Raw genomic sequence first — 20,981 nt, 5'->3', positions numbered from 1 at the left:
TTTTGCAATGATGTCGCCTTAAACTGCATATAATTTCGAATACTTCAAATTTGAGATTAGGCTACTAATATACATTCGATTAGATAGTCGAAATTTTTGATGAATGAAAAGTAATATATATAAATAAAACATGATGAATAATAGATAAATTACAATAGGAATAAATAATAAATATAGAATAAATATATTGAATATACTATGTAACAATAAATGCACAATATGCAAAATGGTAAGAAGTATAAATTTATAAAATACGATATATGTATGCAAATCATAATGAATACATGATGTATATCGTCAATACAAATCAAATAAATATATATATTACGAATATAAAACAATTAAAAAAAAATGTTCAAAATTGGAGATAAGGTCTACACGGAACTAACAATATTTTATAGCGTGTCGCCTTAAACTGCATATATACTTTCGAGTATCTAATATTGCAGATTAGGTCTACACGAAATCATTTGAACAACTTACATACTTTCAAGTAATTATTTGAAAGAAATAAAAGAAAAAGTATAAATAAAATACAATAAACAATAAATAAAGCATAATAAATAAAGTATAATAAATAAAGTATAACAAATGATAAATATAGTAAATGATAAAAAAATATGATGAAAACTCAAAGAAAAATAATATAACATAGAAATATGTAAAAAATATGCCATATAAAAACAAATTATTTTGTGAATTAAATTAGATGCAAATAATTATACTATATGCTATATATTATAGACACAAATCAAATAAAAATGTATATTACGAACATAAAACAATTTAAAAAAAAAAAGTTTAAAATTGAAGATTAGGTCTACACGGAACTAACAAATAATTTACAGCTTGTCGCCTTAAACTGCATATATACTTTCGAGTACTTAAAAATGGAGATAAGGTCTACACGAATTTTATACATTTTACAGCGTGTCGCCTTAAACTGCATATATACTTTCGAGTATCTAATATTGCAGATTAGGTCTACACGAAATCAATTGAACAACTTATATATTTTCAAGTAATTATTCGAAAGAAATAAAAGATAAAGTATAAATAAAATACAATAAACAATATATAAAGTTAGGGTGGCCTTCGATTTTTTTCAAAAAAACGGGAAAATTGGCAAAAAATACGGGAGTTTTGCTAAAAATACGGGACATTAGCTAAAAAAATTTTATTGTAAATATATTGAAGCAAAAAGAAGTTTTTAATTTGTTTTTCAAAATATTTTAAATTTTGTAGTTATTTTTTAAAAGTTCCTCAACATTTTCAGATAAAATTTATTTCTTAATGAATGACAAAAGTGCGTTTAAGTAAAAAAAATTGAGAATGCAATCTCAAGTACAACGTTATTGTGCTGCAAAAAAAATTTTTTTTGTCTAATTTAAAATTTAATTTAATGGCTGAGAAATTCAATAATAACTGTGAGATATTTTTTCAAATAAATTAAGTTTTAAAAATAAATTTACTTTTACTTTATATATTTTTCTTTTGAAATAACATTATTAAGGAAGGAAACATTTTCCTTAATTAGATTATGAAAATGTAAGCATTTTAATTTAGACTTGTAATTAATTGTTGTCAATGAATCAATTGTCTAATATCAAGTCGATTTTTACATTTGCTACTTTGATACAACATCAAAACTGTTCCTTGACTAATTTATTTGATGAAAACATTATTTTAGTAAGACAAAAGAAGTTTAATTTATAAAACAATATTTTGATTTAATAAAATGACAAATTTAGTTTTTCAAATAGAAATGTTTGACGACATCATTATTTGCAAATTGATTTTAAAAAAAAAGTTAAAATTTTCATTAAAAATTCAAAAGTGAAATTTGTACTAATTAATTTAAAAATACGGGACAAATGTGGTCAAATAAAGGACACGGGACATTTTGTAAAAATACAAGACTGTCCTGGCTAAATACTGTGAGGTAGCTAATTCTAAGTAAAACAAGATGTCGTTAATAAAAATAAAACCACCTAAAGCCATTAATTAATAATTTACACAATAACGAATAAAAAATGAAAAGACGCCAACGCCCGAAGCATTGGAACCAATATAAAAAGGGAGATACAAAACAGAAGAATGAGTTGGAGTAGGAATCAGAGAAGAATTAGTTGGGTTTAGTCGGTAAATGAGAGTCAGTCAGTAGTCAGTCAGGAGTTAGTTAAGAGATACGTAAGGAGGGGATACAAGACTCAACTTCAAGAATTACGAAGAGAAGAGTTGGTACAAAGTTTTAGGTTCTTCGGAATATAAGTAGACCGGAGGTTTGATTTTATAAAAGGAGTTTAGAAGAATAAGTATTTATATAATTTTCAAGTGTAGAGATTTCAATAACGATTACGGTATATTAAAGAAAAAGGACTGTTATTATTAGAGTTAAAACAAAAGTTTGCACGTAAAGAAAAGTAGGCGTGTTAACAAGAATAAGTCAGAGTGCTACACAGAACCAAGAGGCTTCCCCATATCCCCACACATTTTTAACCCGAACCTCCTAACCTATGCGAAATACCAAAACCCCATCCCAATTCCCTGAAATATACCCATAAGTAAATTATAAAAAGCCCCACCTCACAATACTCGCAGATGGCCACCCTAAATAATGTATAATAAATAAAGTATAATAAATACAAATATAACAAATGATAAATAAATATAAGGAAAACTCAATGAAAAATCTAATATAGAAATATATAATAAATATACTATATATATAAACAAGCATATTTTATGGATTAAATTAGATGTAAGTAAATATACCATATATTATACATTATAATTACTAATGAAATAAAGATATACAATCCGAATATAATACAATAAAAAAAATGTTTAAAATTGGAGATTAGATCTACACGGAACTAACAATATTTTACAGCTTGTCGCCTTAAACTGCATATATATACTTTCGAGTACTTAAAAATATAAGGTCTACAGGAATTTTGTAAATTTTTACACGGTGTTGTCTTCAAAAGCATATACACTTTTGAGCAATTGAAATTGGAGATTAACGTCACACAATATAAATAAAATTTTAAAGCGACTCGTCCTTAAATTGCATATATATTTTGAGCGTTTCAAGTTGCAGATAAGGGCTACACGAAATGAGTTTGTAATATCCTACAGCGATATTCGAAATAATTTCTTAGCTGACTTTAAATAAGAAATGATAAAATCAATCTAAATTTAAAGAATCACGCATATTAACAAACGAAACAAAACTACATGAAAAACTCATCGAAAACAAAGACATTTTTATATGCTAGGTTTTATGTGGAAAACTGAATCAGAGCTAAGGCTAATCTCATTAGATAAATGGTGGATCCGAAATGTATTCATACTCAGTATTAGAAATTTTTTACTATTAATTATATTTATAATGATGATGGGATTTATTTAACTGTTCTATTTTTTAATGGTGTTCTAAAAATCATCGTTGTTATTGTAAAGGAAGGAAACTTAATCATAATGAGATTTCAAAAAAAAAAACTTCATAAGAATGAAATTATCTTTTGAAGTTTTATTGAAACACTTTTGTAATCATTTGTTCCGATAAGATATTTATGTTCTAACTTTCATTATTAATCTGTATTTTTTTAGAAGAGTATAGTTTATTTCTTTAGTAGTAATCTGGGCACTGATGTACAATGATGCAATTACAGATGATACTGAATTTCAGTAATGCAATTACAGATGACAAAGAAAAGGCAATTTCGTTAATTTATTATTATATACAAAAAATAGTGTGATTTCGGTGAACTATATAGAGAATGTCAAGTTATAAATGGCGTCTTTTTTTATAAATAATATCCGTTTGTAAATGTTATTTAATTTAAATTGGTACAAATCAAGGAAAGTGTTTTTAGACTCCAAATGTAGAAAGTCTATAACGAAACAAAATCACGGCAAATTTCAAACGAAAACTTTTCTTATAAATCAAGTTAAAAAATCTATAATTTCCAATAAGAAAGGACAATTTATAATTTTCAAAAACAAGTGTCGAGAATTACACTAAAATATTCTTTAATGCGAAAAAATAATTTTAAACTTAATCATGAAGATGTTATCAAACCTGTTTCAGAAATTTGCAATACTTAAGGCGCAACTGTTGCAATTAGTATTCAATACATAAATGTTACTAGATATAATTATACCTCGGTAAAAAATATTCTAGAGAAAGAAAGAGTTTTAGACAATTTAGTGAAACATGGAAAACCTAATTTCAGAAACTATTTCATAAGGGATAGTATTTCAGTTTTTTAGTTGAATACATTTTGAATAGATTTGAATTATAATGTAGTAGCAGCTGCATTATAAAAAAAATCTATTCTAATAAAGAAAAAACAATAAAGCTATCATTTAATTTTTATCAAGAAAAATTTAAAAAGTAAAGCAGAATGTCAAGCTTGAAATTTTGCTGTGGATAAAAATGTAATATCAAATGTGAAAACAAGGCGTTCAGTTGAACATAACAACTTTAACTCTCTCTCTCTCTCTCTCTCTCTCTCTCATGAGTTCTTAAATAGATTTAGATAAATTGCGCTTTCAAATAAACAAACCCAAAAACGTAGCATTTTTATGATGAGTTTTTTATATTTAAGTTTTACTTTTCACAATAAAAAAAAACTAAGTTTTGTTTTGTTTGTAGCCGTAATAGTTTAAATGAATACTTTTATACATTTAGCTATGCTAAATTTTTATCAATATTCCATCAGAATTGATTACAGCGGCTTCCGCACATACAGATTTCCAGGTTTATTAAATTTTTATTTTTACGGGAAGCTAATTTCCTCTTACAGAAGTTTTTACTTATGTATAGAAAAAGCTAACTATCAATTCCAGGATTTTATTTGCTTCTGTATAAGCAACTATGCTTTTTCGTGTCGCGCTCCAACTTCTATGAGTATTATTATTTAATTAATGCTTTCATTCTCTCCCTACCTGCCCCCGTGTTTTAAGACAATCAAAAAAATGAGAGTGTAAATGATAAGCTGAATGGCGAAACATAGAGTTCACACGAAAATAGAGTTCACGCGAAATATAGAGTTCACACGAAAAATAATAATTATGAATATATGGAAAATCACGTAGTTATTAAACATCTCCGTAATAGAGAAGTTTAATTAAAATCCATAGTTACAATGTCAAGTTCAAGGTAAAAAGAATTGGGAAACAGCTACCTGGAATATGTTACTTATGAATGCTAACATGGGCGCCGGCAGGATTTTTTACAAGGGGGGGGGGGGGGGGCAAAACAAAATTTAACAGTGATATTTCAAAAACTACATAAATGTATCAATTTGTCAAGTCATTTTATAAGACCAGTGACAACAAAAAATTAAAGAAAATATAAAAATAAAAACACAAGAATTAAATCATTGTTATTCAGTAAATAGAAATTGTAGTCGTCTGCGTTCACTTCCAAACTTATTTACAATTTGTTCCATAAATTCAGATTTTCTGGAGCGTATTTTTTCACAATGCACGCTCATCATGCAAAGGCCAGACAAACGCTCAGATTGCTAATAATGCTAAATTATACCTAATAATGCTAAATTTTATATTAATATAATGACTAGTTAAAAAACATTAAATGATTTATTACATACAAATTAGACATATTCCAAAAAACAAAACAAAAATTAAAATACGCAGGTTAATGCAAGTTAATCAAATTAAATATATATAATTATAATAATCAACATTTAGCAAGCAAAAAACACAAGGTAATAGTATTATTAAAATGAATATAGCACAATAAATTGGAAAAAATAAATAAATAGAAATACAATACAAACAAGAAACATTTTGCCAACAAACAAAAAAACAACAGCATAAAAAAGTAAATGAAACTGACACATTGACATCTTTCTTCGTTAGTTCGAAGTTTATTTGTTTGTGTAAGAACTTTGTTATTGTAATTCGATTTCTTTTTATTATTATTATTATTTCCTATATTTTCCTTTATTTTTCTTCCTCTCTTTTTTTTGTTTTCTATACTTCTCCTTTATCTATTGTTTTTTCTATTTATTCCTTTTTTATTTTTCTATGATCTTTTTCTATCATATATTTTTTTAAACTTTCATTCAAATATCTTTTTTTTAAAACATAAAATATGCCTTTATAAAAAAGCTTCCGCCATCGTGGAAGTCATTGCATTTGATAGTAATATTTGATTTTAAACGGTAGTAGTTTACATTAAAATGAGTAAACTATAAATGAGTTAAAGTTAACAGTTAAAAGAAATTTTATGAATATTAAGTTTGTTATTTTGTTTTTCCAGGAGGGGGCAACTGCCCCCTCTTGCCCTTGCCTGCCGGCGCCCATGAATGCTAACTTCAATATATTCTATTATCTTTCGAAAAGACATTAAGAGAAAAAAATAACGGTATCTGTAATATACTCCCTAAAATGGACTCAAAATCATGCTAAGCTTCAAAAAAAGAAGGAAAAAAATTTAATTTAATGCTTCCATATTTCTTATAGCTAAAAAATTTAAGTTTTCCAGAGTTTACAATACACTTAACAAAACTCTTAGGTAAATTAAATCACTAAAACGTCATTAACAAATTAATGTTGTTTTGTTATGAGTAGTGTGTTTTGTCATGAGTATTATGCTATGTTATAACGCTGATAATAAATGTAATAACAATAATAATAATAATATTAATAATAATAATAATAATAATAATAATAATAATAATAATAATAATAATAATAATAATAATAACAATAATAATAATAATAATAATAATAATAATAATAATAATAATAATAATAATAATAATAATAATAATAATAATATTAATAATAATAATAATAATAAAAATAATAATAATAATAATAATAATAATAATAATAATAATAAAAATAATAATAATAACAAATTAATATTAATAAATTTTAGAAACAGTAATACTAACAATAGGAACAACTTAAACAAAAATAGGTACAACAATACTAATAAGGCGCTTGTGTCAACTTTTTTAGCGCTGTCATAAAAAAAACATCTAAGTCGAGTAAACATAACTTTTTTAAAACTAAAAATATAAAATGGAAAACATCCCAAGAACTTTTATATTCCTAATTTATATTAAAAAATTAAATTACAAATAAATTTAATTACTAAAATGAAACTTTTTACAGCTTTTATAATGAACTAAAAATTTTTGCAAAAATAGTTTGTTCTCAGTGTTCGTGTACTCAACGTGAATTTGAATTTGCTAATTTGCCAAACTTAAAACAGTGAATGTAACCTTCAGTATTTTCCATAGGTCACATTTTTATGATAAATGAGTTTTTTATATTTAAGTTTTACTTTTCACAACAAAAAACTTAAGTTTTGTTTTGTTTGTAGCCGTAATAGTTTAAGTGAATGCTTTTATACATTTAACTATGCTAAATTTTTATTAATATTCCATCAGAATTGATTACAGCGGCTTCCGCACATACAGATTTCCAGATTTATTAAATTTTTATTTTTACGGGAAGCTAATTTCCTCTTTCGGATTTTTTTTATTTATGTATAGAAAAAGCTAACTATCAATTCCAGGATTTTATTTGCTACTGTACAAGCAGCTATGTCTTTTCGTGTCGCGCTCCTACAGTAGAATATCAATACCTTCTATAGAATATCAATACCTTCAATCTTTTTTTAAAACTAAAAATATAAAATGGAAAAGATTCCAAGAACTTTTATATTTCTAGTTCATATTAAAAAATTAAATTAAAGATAAATTTAATTACTAAAATGAAACTTTTTACAGCTTTTGTAATGAACTAAAAATCTTTGCAAAAATAGTTTGTTCTCAGTGTTCGTGTGCTCAACGTGAACTCGAATTTGCTAATTTGCCAAACTTAAAACAGTGAATATAACCTTCAGTATTTTCCATGGGTTTCCAAACTTCTCGTGCTATTTGATTTTTATTTGCATTTGTTTAAAAATATAGTTTCAAAGTGTGACCCAATATCAGTGCCGAGTTCAACTTTAGCAGCAGTTTTTTTACAAGGAGAGAAACGCTAAAAAATTTCATTCGTCATCTGTAATTCTTGTGATTAATAAGAAACATTTCTCGAAAGAACGAGTTACTATTGATGAAACCTAATAACTTGTTACAAATTATGGAAAAAAACCTATTTCGATTTTCGGTAGAATTAACGAAGACCAATCAATTCGACGAATATATAAGGGTTTAAAGAAGAATAGTTTTTTGACAATAATTTATGAGTTTTAGTAGTCGGCGTTCACTCGTAAACATGCGCAGCGAGATAAATTGTTACACTCCTGTAACCAACGATTAGATTACAAGTTGCAAAGTGTTACGATTATGTATAAACCAACTGTTAAACAATTGAAATATTGTGTGCGTTTTTCTATTTGTTCTTTCATAATTGTGACTAGATAATTTACAACGAACTAAAAAAGATGCAATTATTCGTAATTTAAAAATATAAAACGCTTTTATTTCAGAAACTGAAGTAAAAGTCTGCCTCATAATTATGAATGATAAGAAGAGTTAATTTATGGCTGTTCCGCAATTTTACTAAAAGGTAAAGAACTTCGCAGACTTAAAGTCATCTATAAGAAATGAATGCAGTATTATATATTTTTGAGTAGTGAAAATGTTGTGGGTAAATTATCATCTTTTAGTACTTGCTTCCAGATTTTCTAAACTGTTGATTCTCGTAACAGTAAACTAACTAGTAAAGTTCAAGAAAGAATTTTAAATTGAGATATCGAATGACTTCTCAAAGATACTATTGAAGATTAACAACACTTTTAAAAAAGCTCACAAAGGAATAATATTTGCGATATTAAAAATGAGGCAGTTGTTAGTAACACTTAGTTTCCGAACCAGAAAACTTAAATTTAACTAATGATATTTTGCATAACAGTTTGAGGAAGTGAAATCAGATTTTTAACCTAATTAAGAGTGAAAGTGGAAATTGGATTTAAGAACAATTAAGTAGAAGTAAATAAATTAAGAACGGGTTAACAAAAGAAAAGCAAACAAAGACTCTAATACCTTTCGAGTAACCTTTTACTGTTAAAAAGTTGTTATGAAGTTTAAAAGTCGTTAATTTAATAATTCATCTGCTTAATAAGTCGGTAACCTTAGAAGTTGGTTTCTATCCATCACTGGAATTTGACTTCATTCTTTTCAAAATGTTTCCGATTTACTTTAATTCTCATTTTAAAAACATGAAATTGACTCCTTGAAAACGTTTAAATAGCCTTTAGGAGATATCAAAAGGCATATGTGACCGAAGAAGAGTGTGAAGAGTAAGAGATAGAAAGGTATTTCTTATTTATAAAAGTTTTGTGTTAGAAAATTCGCGAGGTTATAATAATTTTGCTCTATCTCCATGTTTAAACGTTGGGAGAAAGTTTTTGATTTTTTTTTAAAGTAAAAAATGGTTAAAGTTTTAGCTGTAATTTAAAAAAAAACAACAACAACTTATGCTTTAAATAATTTGTTTAAGCAAATTATTTAGAAAAAAATGTGTAAAATAAAGCGTGTTTTAAAAGTTATTATTGCTAACTAAAATTAACAACTCATTTTCTCCCAACTTTTAAAACGGGAAATGGAACAAAATAATTCTAACCTCGCGAATTGTTTCTTGATTTTTTATAGAGTATTTCAAAATTACTGTAACCTAATATCAAGAATCTTAGAACAGTAATAAAGGTAACCCAAGTTGAGATTACCTGGTTATAAATGAAACCCATTTTTAAGTTATGTTTATTCTATATTTACTATCATCTTTCAAATAATTGGAAATGTTTTCAAAAACAAGTGTTTATAATAAAAAATAGACGTGGATTTCAGTTAAACATTGAAGCTTGAGCGTTAAAAAAAACACTTGTTGAGTTTTTAAAAAATGTTTATGGATCTCATTATAAATTTTGCCTAATTTCTACATTAGCTACTGTAATGTGCAAATTTGGAAACCGAATTTCATGGCATATAATTTGAATTTCTTATAAGTTTCAAACTTTGGAAAATTTTTTAAAGAGATGTAAAATTTTTTATTCACCTGTAATTTAACGTAGTTGACTGGATTACTTACAAAAATAAATAAAACTAACAAAAAATTTTATTTATCATTACTGTCATAAACACGCTCTCTTGGTTTATTAGTACAGTGAACAAAATTAAAATAAAGTATAATAAACAACTAAACATCTGCTTAACATGGTTTTACATTAAGAAGTAGAGAAATTAATGTTTTTTCTACTTTAAAATTATACATGCCACATCAAAAGCAACATTAACTTAAAACTTTATATTTAGAAATATTTTTAACTGTTTTCCGAAGTTCTGAGGACTATTGAAAATGAGTTCTACGGTAAGCAAATTTACTTTTTAATATAGTATTATTATATAGATAAAATTTCTTGGATAATCAGATATTATTAAATTTCATTACTTATCAAATTTTTAACATTACTTAACTGATTAATAATCAACTGAGTAATAATAAATCTGGTAATACCTGACAAGAAAATCTAAGATAATAAAGGTTTTGGATCACTAATATTTTCAAAAATTCAGCGCAGCATTCACTACTATCTCATCATAAGTTGTTACGTCACTAATTTATAAATTTAGCATAATTAAACTTTAAACGTTATTATTACTGATTTATATTACAGCTTGTAAAAGATGTTGCTGAAACGGACTGCATAAAAAACTATGAAGTATTTGATATGCCTATAAACTTGGTTTCCAAAATAGGTGAAGGAACATCAGCTTCAGTCTTCAAGTATAGCTTAGGAAACAAACAAACGGCCGTGAAGTTGATTAAAACCCAATTTTCTCAAAGAAAAACAATGCTAATTGCAACAAAATTAAAAAAACTACAACATAAAAATGTTGTAAACTTTCTAGGTTATTCTGTAAGGCCAACCGCTTTGTTTTTTGAATTATGCGCCACTAATATTGAACAAATGGAAGTCAATAATCTGTCTCAGCTCATTGATCTCCTAAATGAAGAGAAAATTTTTTTATTTCAACAAAGATTAGATTTTCTTTTACAAATGTCAATTGAATGTTTGCACGAACACAATATAGTTCATAGAGATATCAAGCTTTCAAACATTTTAGTGACAGGGCATCAGTACAATGTAACTTTAAAAGTCAGCGACTTTGATGACTTTGTTGATATAAAAGCAACAGTTACATGTAATATGACGAAGCCCAACAATCAAGGAATGACCCTTGCCTACACAAGTCCTGAACTGTGTAATTGTGAGGTGGAATCTCCAAACAAAAAATCCGATATGTACGCTCTTGCAATAACTGCATTCGAGCTTTTTAGCAGTTTTTCCACAGCATGGCATGGTGTTATACCATTGTTTAAAGATATACTTTTGCTTGATGCAATCAAATCTGGAAAACGACCAAACATAAGCCACATTACCGGTTTATATACGGAAAATACAATTAATGTGGTTATAGTTACTAACCTGATCGAGACTACATGGCAAGACAATCCAACGGCTAGACCAACCATATCTAAGGTAATAAAAAAAGAAAAGCTTTAATTTCACTTTCACTTTGAAATTTAGATATAAAAATATACTAAAGATATATATAACAAGCTCATTAACAACATTTTTTTAGTGGAGAGAAACAGTGTCAAGTATAATAACATCTGTCATGGTAGGTGACCTTTCATGTTTTAGCTACAGCAATAACAAACATTTTTATTGCAAACTTGTAATTTATTTAATTCAAAAGTTGTTTTTTTAATATGCATCCTCACATACCTATTCATTAAAAATTGACTACCACGCCCACCTTTATACTAGGCTAAAAATAAAACTTCTGAAAATTTATTTCATGCAATGTGAGAGTAACAAGAGTAGTACAATATTCCAAATGTTATTTAACACAGTTCATTATAAATACTTATATTAAATTAGGGTGCACCAATTCAAGCATGTGACATAAATACATCAACATTGCAGGTTTGTTTTTTTTTAAATAGAACATGCAAACAAGAAAACTTGCAACTTCTACAGACTTTTAAGTAATTCACTTTTAAAGAAGTAGTTCTGAAAATAACCCTTCAATAGCACACAACTTTCTTCCTAACTATTTCAAAAATACAATTATAGGTATCAAGTAGCATTCAGCCATATCATGAAGAGAAGATAGTAAATAAAAGTCAGGTAACAAACCCATTAGGTTACTAACTCAACAATGATAACAACAAAGAGCATTTATATAACTTAGACTTTAGTAATTATCATTATAATATTTATAATAATTAAAATATATATTATAATAATTATAATAAACTTTATATTAAAATTTACTTTTGCTGCAGAATTTTATTCATATAAATCCAGAGGGAAAAAAAAACAACATTTTGACTGTCCTATGTTTTTATATTGTAAATAGCAAGCCAATTTTTTAGGAGAAACTCAGTGATTAAAAATTATAATTTTAGAGAAAACGTCTTTCTCCAATTAAGGAAGCAAAGCACTACATTTCATTAAAGGAAGATCCAAGTTATTTAAAAAGAGAATTTATTAACCAAACAAAAGGTCAGAAAACTTGTCAGAAAATATATTTCTACAAACTTTCTAATGTAAAAAAAATAATATCAGAATGAAATATTACATAACAGATATCAAATATGGTTTTACTTGTATAGGTTTTGGAGTGTTTGCATGCAAAAGCTTAAAAAAAGGAGAATTCATAGTAGAATATAGGGGGGATTTCGTTGCAAAAAGCACACTGGAAAATAAAGAAAAGTTATACGAAGAAACAAATGCTGGCAGTTATGTTTATGACTTTTTACACAAAAATATTGAATACTGGTACTAAACTAAATTTTATTCTAAAATTCATCTAAATTTTATAATGTTTTCTTTATTTATATTGATATTCTTTTAAAACAAAAATTTTTATTTAGCATTGATGCAACTCCATACAATGAATACTTAGGACGCTATGTTAATGACTCAAAATACTTTGCAAATGCATACATGAAAAAGATTTTGCATTGTGATGTTCCTCATTTATGTTTATTTGCTTTGAAAGACATTTGTGTTGGTGATGAAATTCTCTACTTTTATGGAGTTGATAATCTAAAGTGGCATGCTGAGGTTTTTTTTATTTTCTTCTCAAGTTTTAACTACTTATTTTTATATTTTGCCAATTATTTGCATTCCCTGGTGATTTACTTAAAATGTTACTAAAAAACCTTTTTTTAACTCAGGAATTTCAAATGAAGACAGAGCAAAAAAGAATATCAAAGGTAAAAAAACCTTTTAAAAATTTTATCCACACTTTATAAGATAATAACTGTGTGCACAACTATTTAATAATACCCAAATAAATTGTTTTGTAATAAACAAAGTTTGCTGCACCCTACCTCTAAAATCATTTTCACATTGTTAGAGCCGTTCTGTTTTTAGGGCTATCATAAATTACACTTTTTTTTTTCTTCACAAGGATGAATAATAACTTAAGTGAGAAAGATTTATTTTTGAGAACAATTTACTGATTTTTTTAGTTCTAAAGTTAATTTTTGATTTTGAAGCATTATTTTCTTGTTATCTCAAAGTCAATTTAAAAAAACAAGATATTTTTGAAATTTTTTTATATTCATGTTATATTCACTCTTGTTACTAAAAAAGTATAATCAAAAAGTGTTTATTTTATATGAGAAAATTGATCATTTTTTTTTTATTGAAAAAAAAACAACAAACATTTAGATTGAAAAATTACAAAGACCGAAAAATGGCATAGGACCAGTTGAGAAAAGTGCACAGTTAGATAAAGACAAAGAAGTCAGAAGTGATGTACAGTTTAATAAAGTCACAAAATTGGCAGCTACAGATTGTGATGAAAAAGACAATATTCAAGTAAATATTTCTAAAAAAAGACTAAATGAATATATAACAAACATACATGATATTATTATTTAAAAGCAAACTTTTTTTGGCAAAAAAAAAAAACTTCCTTCACATGTTTTGCAACATACTTATAACAGATTCATTATTTTAATTATATTACTTCTTGTATTTAATCTTAAAGGTTCATCTGATGTACTCTAACCCTAAAAATATTCTTAATAAAGTAAGGATATTTTAAATATAGGGAGTAATATTTTTTAAAACCTAGTATTTATAAGCAAACTCAAACTCATAATGAAAATTCAAAAGATATTTGACTAGATTTCTACTTTGATTCTGTTAATTCTATTTCTTTTTCAATTGTTATTATACTTTTTTCATCATTGGTTTTGGCTAGTGACTTTATCAATTATCAAAAAAAAGAAAAAGAAAAAAGAAACATCTTTTTATTTTGTTTACAATAGATTTTTTCATCAATCACCCAAGAACATCAAAGTGAAAAAGAGTCTTTACCCCAAACTCCACAGGTATACTGCTTTTGTAAACAAATTCATGCTTTTTAATATTTGAAGATTGATTAAAACTAATTGATCATTTGAGAGCAAAAATATTCAGCATTTCAAACTTTAATGGAAATATTTTATGTGCAACAAATGATATAGATTTTTAAAAATTTAATTTAAAGTCCTGTGATGAAGAAAGAATTGATACTCTAGAAAATGAAAGCACATCAAGATCAGATTCCAGTGAGGTATGTGAAGTTTTAACTTTAATTTACTACCACTTCGCATTTATGATATGATTTAATTTAAACAAAATGCTAATGATTTTTTAGGATGACATTGATTTTGAAGCTCTTAACTACAACTTAGTTTTAGAGGTAAATTTATTATTTTATTTGTTAAGCTGAAAACAATTTTAAATACACAAAATGTTTTTTGAAATACACAAAATGTGTTATTTAATTTAATTTTTTAAATGTTATTTGATTATGAATAACTTTTCCATGTTTAAAGTGATCAAAATCAAGTTAAGTTTATTGCTGTTTGATTTATTTTTGATTAATGTAGCAAATATCTTAATCACATTTCTTTGCAGATATCTGATATTAAAAATGCCAAAATAGCTTCAAGCACTTTTATGATAGATGATGTGACAGACAAATCTCAGGTAAAAATTAAGCTGACTTTTTAATAAAAAATATTTTAAATACTTAACATTTTAAAAACTAAGAAAAACACTGATTTTATACTAAACATAATAAATCTTTCTTAGCATTATATGAAATAAAATCAAGAAAAACTATTAAAAAAGAAAACATCTCTTACTTCATACTATTGTTAAATATTCTAGGTAGGTCAAAACAGCCAACCAACATTGCCTGATGAAGAAATGCCTAAAAAAGTTAAGGTACCTTTGAAAAATACATTTTTTTTACACAATTTATAAATCAATCTGAATAAAGTTAAATCCCAAAATTTTCAGAAATTGAAATTTAAAATTCTAAACTTTAGAATGTAAGAAAAAAGAAGCCACATCGATTTTGCATTTTTTGTAAAAAGTTTACATCATATTTAACAAGACACATAAAGCTTATGCACAAAAGTCATCCAGAAGTTGAAGTTGCATCATCAATTAAATCAAAGAAAGAAAGAGATGAAGCTTTTGGAATGTTTAAAAGAAAAGGGATTTTGGAAGTCAATGTAGCTGAAGCTGGAAAAGCGGAACCAAAATATGAAAGAGAACGAGAGGCTCAAAAATATAAAGAAGTTAGTTATTGCAGTCAATGCCTTGTGTTTGTTTCAAAACGATTCTGGCACAATCATGTGAAGTCGTGTCAAAAACACTCATGTCAAAAAGTTCTTCCTGTTCCAGTGGGGCTTCTAAGATTACCTGAAGAAGCAAGATTAAGTGATGAATTTAAAAAAAACATTTTATCACATTTTCGAACAGATAAAATTGGTCAGATTTGCCTAAAAGACATAACAATTCTTAAAATTGGTTCAGTCTTTTATGATAAAGAAAAGAGGAAACTTGATAAAGTTATGGAAGCAAGAAGCTCTGTCAGAAACGCCATGAGACAATTGGCACATCTTTACAACCTATTTTTACACTTCAAAAACTTACCAACACAAAGTAAAGATTCTAGTAGTATGTTTTTGCGCTCTAACTTCTTTGCCTTAAGAGAAGCAATAGATATTTTTACAAAAAAGGCAGATTCAGGCATCAAAGCTGGTTTAAAACAAAATTTATTTTATTTAATAAAACGTGCTGCAAAAGTTCTTAAAGCATTATATTTATCAGAAGCAAATGACAATGATGCTAGTGAAACTGACAAGTTTGTTAGTGTTTTAGAAATGTGGGAGGACTTTATCTTTGGAGATGCCACTTACCAACTAAATAAAAACAAAAACGTAAAATCCCGTAAACCATCTGAACTTCCAGTTGAAGAAGATGTGATTGCTTTTTGCAATTTTGTAATTACAAAAATGGCAGATTTAGCAAAAGATTCCTACCAATGGTTTGACTCTGAATGTTTTGTTGAGCTTCGGGATTGCGCATGTGCAAGACTTACATTGCTAAATGCTAGAAGAGGTATGGAATTACAACTATTGTTTTTTATACTATTTAACAAATTCTAAAATAATATCAGCTATTAACATCATATCATTTCAGGATGAACTACTTCCATATAACTTGCATAATCTTAGTTTTTTATAATTACAAATACAATTTTATCTAAGCTTAAGAAAAAAAAAATTAGAGCTTGTAACTGATGTTAATGTAATTTTAAATAGTGTTAATTTAGCAAGATAACCTTGTGGTTTTTTACTATAAAAGATATTTTGTAAAACATAAAGGTTTTCAACTAATATTTATGAGATTGACATAAAAGCTTGTTGTTCTCACAAACTTTGTGGCTTTAAAGTCTGTTTACTTCATTTTTTATGTTAATTGTATACAAGATCTTTTTTTAAAATCTATGCCTACTTTTTAAGTGATATAACAAGGTCAAGAATTATAACACATGATTAATAAATCAATAGTTTCTGCTAAAAAAATAAAAAATAAAAAAAAAATAAAACAAGAATCCTCATAAAACAGTATTTGAGATTTTTCTTTGATTAAAGTAAAATTGTTCTTCGTATAGAATATTAACAGATTTAAATAATACAAATAATTAATTATATTGGTAAACTAAACAAACCTAGTAGAATAAACATATGAAATGGTAGATCATTATTATAAATATATGGTAAAAATATAAAGGCTAAGTGTCAATAAATATCTTTTTTTTTTTTTTCTTTTATAATAATAATAACAGTAATAGTAATAATAATAATAATTATTATTATTTATCTTTTAATTTATTTTATTCAATAATATCATTATAACTTTATATATTTTATTTAATAATATTATTTTTAATATTACTATTTATTATTACTACTATTATTATTATCTTTATTATTACTATTATTACTATTATTATTATTATTATCATTATCATTATTATTATTATTATTATTATTATTATTATTATTATTATTATTATTATTATTATTATTATTATTATTATTATTATTATTATTATTATTATTATTATTATTATTATTATTATTATTATTATTATTATTATTATTATTATTATTATTATTATTATTATTATTATTATTATTATTATTAGTATTACTATTATTATTATTTTTGTTATTATTATTATTATTATTATCATTATTATTATTATTATTACTACTATTATTTTTATTATTATTATTATTATTATTATCATTACTATTATTATTATCATCATTATTACTTCTATTATTATCATTATTGTCCTTATTCAAATGTCTTAATATTATATTTAGTGTTTATATATACAAAATGTGATATATATTAGAAAAACAAATAAAAGGATAATCCAAGTAGAAAAAATTAAAATTTTGAAGCTTTTTTTTTTATATAAAAGTAGTTATATAAAAGAAACTTTAAATTTTATATTTGCATTTTACATATAAGGTGGTGAACCAGCCAGGCTTCATCTTGATGAATACCAACAAGCTATTGAAAACACATGGATAGACAAACAACGCTTGCTTGATCTAGATGAGATTGATCAAAAGCTAGTTGAAACTTTAAAAATAACTTTTATGTCTGGAAAAGGAAACAATCATCTAGTTCCTGTTCTTATTCCTCCAGATACCCTTCCAGCATTAAAAATTATAGCTAATAGCGATATAAGAAGAGAGGTAAATATACCAGAAGGAAATAAGTTTTTATTTGCATGTACAAGAAATTCTGAAGGACATACATCTGGTTGGAATGCTGTTCATAGTGTCATTCAAAAATTAAATCTAAAAAAACCAGAAAACTTGAAAGCCACTACAAATCGACATAGAGTGAGTACATTATTTTCTGCCCTTGATTTACCTGAAAAGGATAGAGCAGTATTTTTTAAGCATATGGGCCATTCAAAAGAAATAAATGAAAACACCTACCAAGTACCACTTGCCTTGATGGAGATAACTAAAGTTGGAAGACATCTTCTTAATTTTGACTCAAGTAGGTTTAACTTTTTATTATAATTTGAGAATTTATCAGATGTTTCATGTAGGAAAAAGAGCACTTAAGCTCAGCTCTTAGAAAAAACTAGAAAAAAAAAAAATTTTTAACTTATATCTTTTTGATTTTATTTTCTTAAAAAGATGGAAGTTGTTCCAAGACACTTAATGAGAGCTCAAGTTTCCCTCAAACTATTAATCTTGTATCTAACAAAGCTGATGTTGAACCTAAAAATGACATAGATAAAGCTTATGCAGATTCATCAGCTGAAAGTCAAAAAGGAAGTTACAGTTTTTGTTAAATTTGTGGTAAAGTATTTTATGTTTTCCTAATAATATAAGAAAAAGTCTTTTTGCATAAATTTGGACAAAAAGTCCAAACTTATGCAGAAATTTAAACATTTAAGAGCTGTTCTAATGTTTCTAAATTTACTGTTTTTACTTTAGTTTCCATAATATCCCATAAATTTTATCTTATATTTTGGCTAAAACTTTTTCATTTAATTCAGCATTTAATAAATAAAAGTACTTTGTTTCAAAAGTTTCGCATTCTTATTTAAATTTTAGCTACCTTTTGAAATCATGTAAAAGGTCAAAAATAACTTCAGTGTAACTGAATGATCTACATTCAAAATTTTAAACACTGTTCTTAATTTGACTGTCAGATTTTAGTATTGTTGAAAAGTATGGTTTTTTGTAACTTGTATCATTTGTTCTCTTAGAAATTGTGAAAAGAAACAAAAAGAGACAAAAAGTGGAAGAACCACAAAAAGATTTGGCAGGTATCTAATTATTTAGTAACAAATATAATTTTTAATTAGTTTTTTTGAAATGGTTAACTGTTTCAATGTTTCTGAGATATAAATAAAATTATCTGTAAACTAGAGAATCATATTTATAATAAATAATGTTTCCATAAAATTTGGCAGCCAACAATTATTGGCTTAGAAAAAAAACAAATATTTTAAAGCTTTTTAAAGATTAAACAAACAAAACAAAACAAAAAAACAAATGACTGAAATAAAAGAGAAATACCTCAAGACACATGGCGCTCCAGTGTTATTCATCACATTTTTATTTGCTAAAATAAAAAAAACAAAATTAAAACATACAGAATAAATGAAAAAATTAAAATATATTAAACATTTTAAAAAAGTCATAACAAATAAACCAGATTTAACATGACTAAACTTCTCCTAATAGTTATATATATACTCTACACAAGTATTATGTAAACATGATAGTGGTGTAGAGTATAAATACATATATATATGTGTGTGTATCTTTTTTTTGAAAAATATTTCTTTTTTATTTTGCACAAATATGCTCTAATTATTATTATCATTTTTTTCATTTTATTTTTTAGAAAGAGAGTTCATGTTTGGGTGCAAAGAGATGAAAAAATACTGCTGGACAAATTTCAAAGTTGCATTGATGACAACAAAATGCCAAGTAATCTCCATTTTTAAAAAATATGAAATCTTTTACGCTAAGAACTATGCTTTTGATTATGTTTTACAATCTGAAACATAATCATGAGCATAAAAAATAACAAATAAATATTTTAAAACCATAGTTCTATATAAATTATAGATATACATTTATAAATAATTATTGATAATCTTAATTTCTGCTTAACTAATAAAAAATATAAAACAAACAAATAAGAGATATAAAAAGGCAATATTTCAAACTACATCATGAAAAAAAAAAGATTTAGAACACTAACTGTTTTTTCATTTGGATGTGCTAGCAAAGAAGATCTCTAACTTATTTTTTTTTTTTAGGTAAACAAGAGTTGCTTGAGTTTTTGGTAGAGTTTTTGAAGGAAATTCCATATAAAACAGCTCGAACCAAACTTACAAATGAACGAATGAAAAGTTTAAATAAAAAGAAAGAACGTTTAAAAGATATTAACATTTTATAATCATAGTTATTTTTCCTTTCTTGCGATTTTTGATTCTATTAGGGATCCTAAAAATGAATTACTTGCTTGTATTTGAGATTAGTCACCTAGATTTGCTTTAACACTTTGCCTTTGTCTAACAGATGCTTTAATTAATGCTACAGCAGCAAATAATCAGAATTGGAAAATATGTGTATTAACTTGAACTGCTAACAAACAAAAGCGCGTCAAAGATTATCGCATCGTGCTAATTTCTTTCCTTGTAATGCTGTTGAATTTATTATAAAAGTTCTCAAAGTACTTTGTTTTTTATTTCACGGCAACCGAAATTTTTTAAATATTTGAACGGAGAGGTCGTTTTCTTGTAATAGGGAAAGATGTTTTTGAAGCATAAAAGTTGTTACAAAAAGCCTACAAATCTGGTGGCGGATTTTAAAATTCGTTAGATATTAAAAGTCGGGCTCATAAAAAACTTAATTTTCATATTCAAGTTTTTTTTTTCGTGCCACGTACCTTTTTCCTCAAATAAAAACTTGTTCTTCTAATTTTTAATTTCTAAGTCAAACGATTTCAAATTTATGTAGGCTTATACAAACAAAGTGTTTTGCAAATTGGCTTAAAT

At 25.6% G+C, this 20,981-nt stretch overlaps 1 protein-coding gene across 3 annotated transcripts; it reads left to right on the top strand.

The window, feature by feature from the left end:
- The first annotated feature begins 9,233 nt into the window (after positions 1-9,233).
- On the top strand, positions 9,234-20,460 carry LOC149888241 (uncharacterized). 3 transcript variants are annotated; one of them, XR_016452362.1, is made up of 22 exons: positions 9,234-9,313; positions 10,311-10,365; positions 10,673-11,539; positions 11,643-11,681; positions 11,945-11,989; positions 12,140-12,193; positions 12,475-12,571; positions 12,682-12,847; positions 12,943-13,135; positions 13,249-13,287; positions 13,748-13,897; positions 14,353-14,415; positions 14,574-14,639; positions 14,724-14,768; positions 14,987-15,058; positions 15,242-15,298; positions 15,403-16,483; positions 17,912-18,454; positions 18,598-18,762; positions 19,176-19,235; positions 19,820-19,905; positions 20,241-20,460. XR_016452362.1 is itself a non-coding variant. In XM_090086868.1 (19 exons), exons 1-18 carry the CDS (start codon positions 10,354-10,356, stop codon positions 18,753-18,755), a joined length of 3,747 nt encoding a protein of 1,248 aa, XP_089942994.1. In that variant the 5' UTR covers positions 9,605-10,353; the 3' UTR covers positions 18,756-18,762; positions 19,176-19,581. The 3 variants fall into 3 exon arrangements, 1 of the variants encoding a protein (XP_089942994.1); XR_016452361.1 differs by lacking the exon at positions 9,234-9,313 and having other exon boundaries at positions 9,605-10,365; XM_090086868.1 differs by lacking the exons at positions 9,234-9,313; positions 19,820-19,905; positions 20,241-20,460 and having other exon boundaries at positions 9,605-10,365; positions 19,176-19,581.
- The last annotated feature ends 521 nt before the right edge of the window (positions 20,461-20,981 follow it).

The sequence above is a fragment of the Hydra viridissima genome, unplaced genomic scaffold (assembly GCF_058129835.1).
Source record: "Hydra viridissima isolate aposymbiotic clone 2 unplaced genomic scaffold, HvirCarnegie_v1 scaffold_5, whole genome shotgun sequence".
In the NCBI taxonomy this organism is placed as follows: domain Eukaryota; kingdom Metazoa; phylum Cnidaria; class Hydrozoa; order Anthoathecata; family Hydridae; genus Hydra; species Hydra viridissima.
This window is presented reverse-complemented; position numbering and strand designations above follow the sequence as displayed.

Coding starts and splice junctions, on each gene's coding strand:
- LOC149888241 (XM_090086868.1), top strand. Junction 12,848..12,942: donor CACAAAAATATTGAATACTG/GTACTAAACTAA, acceptor ATTTTTATTTAG/CATTGATGCAACTCCATACA. Junction 15,059..15,241: donor ATGTGACAGACAAATCTCAG/GTAAAAATTAAG, acceptor TAAATATTCTAG/GTAGGTCAAAACAGCCAACC.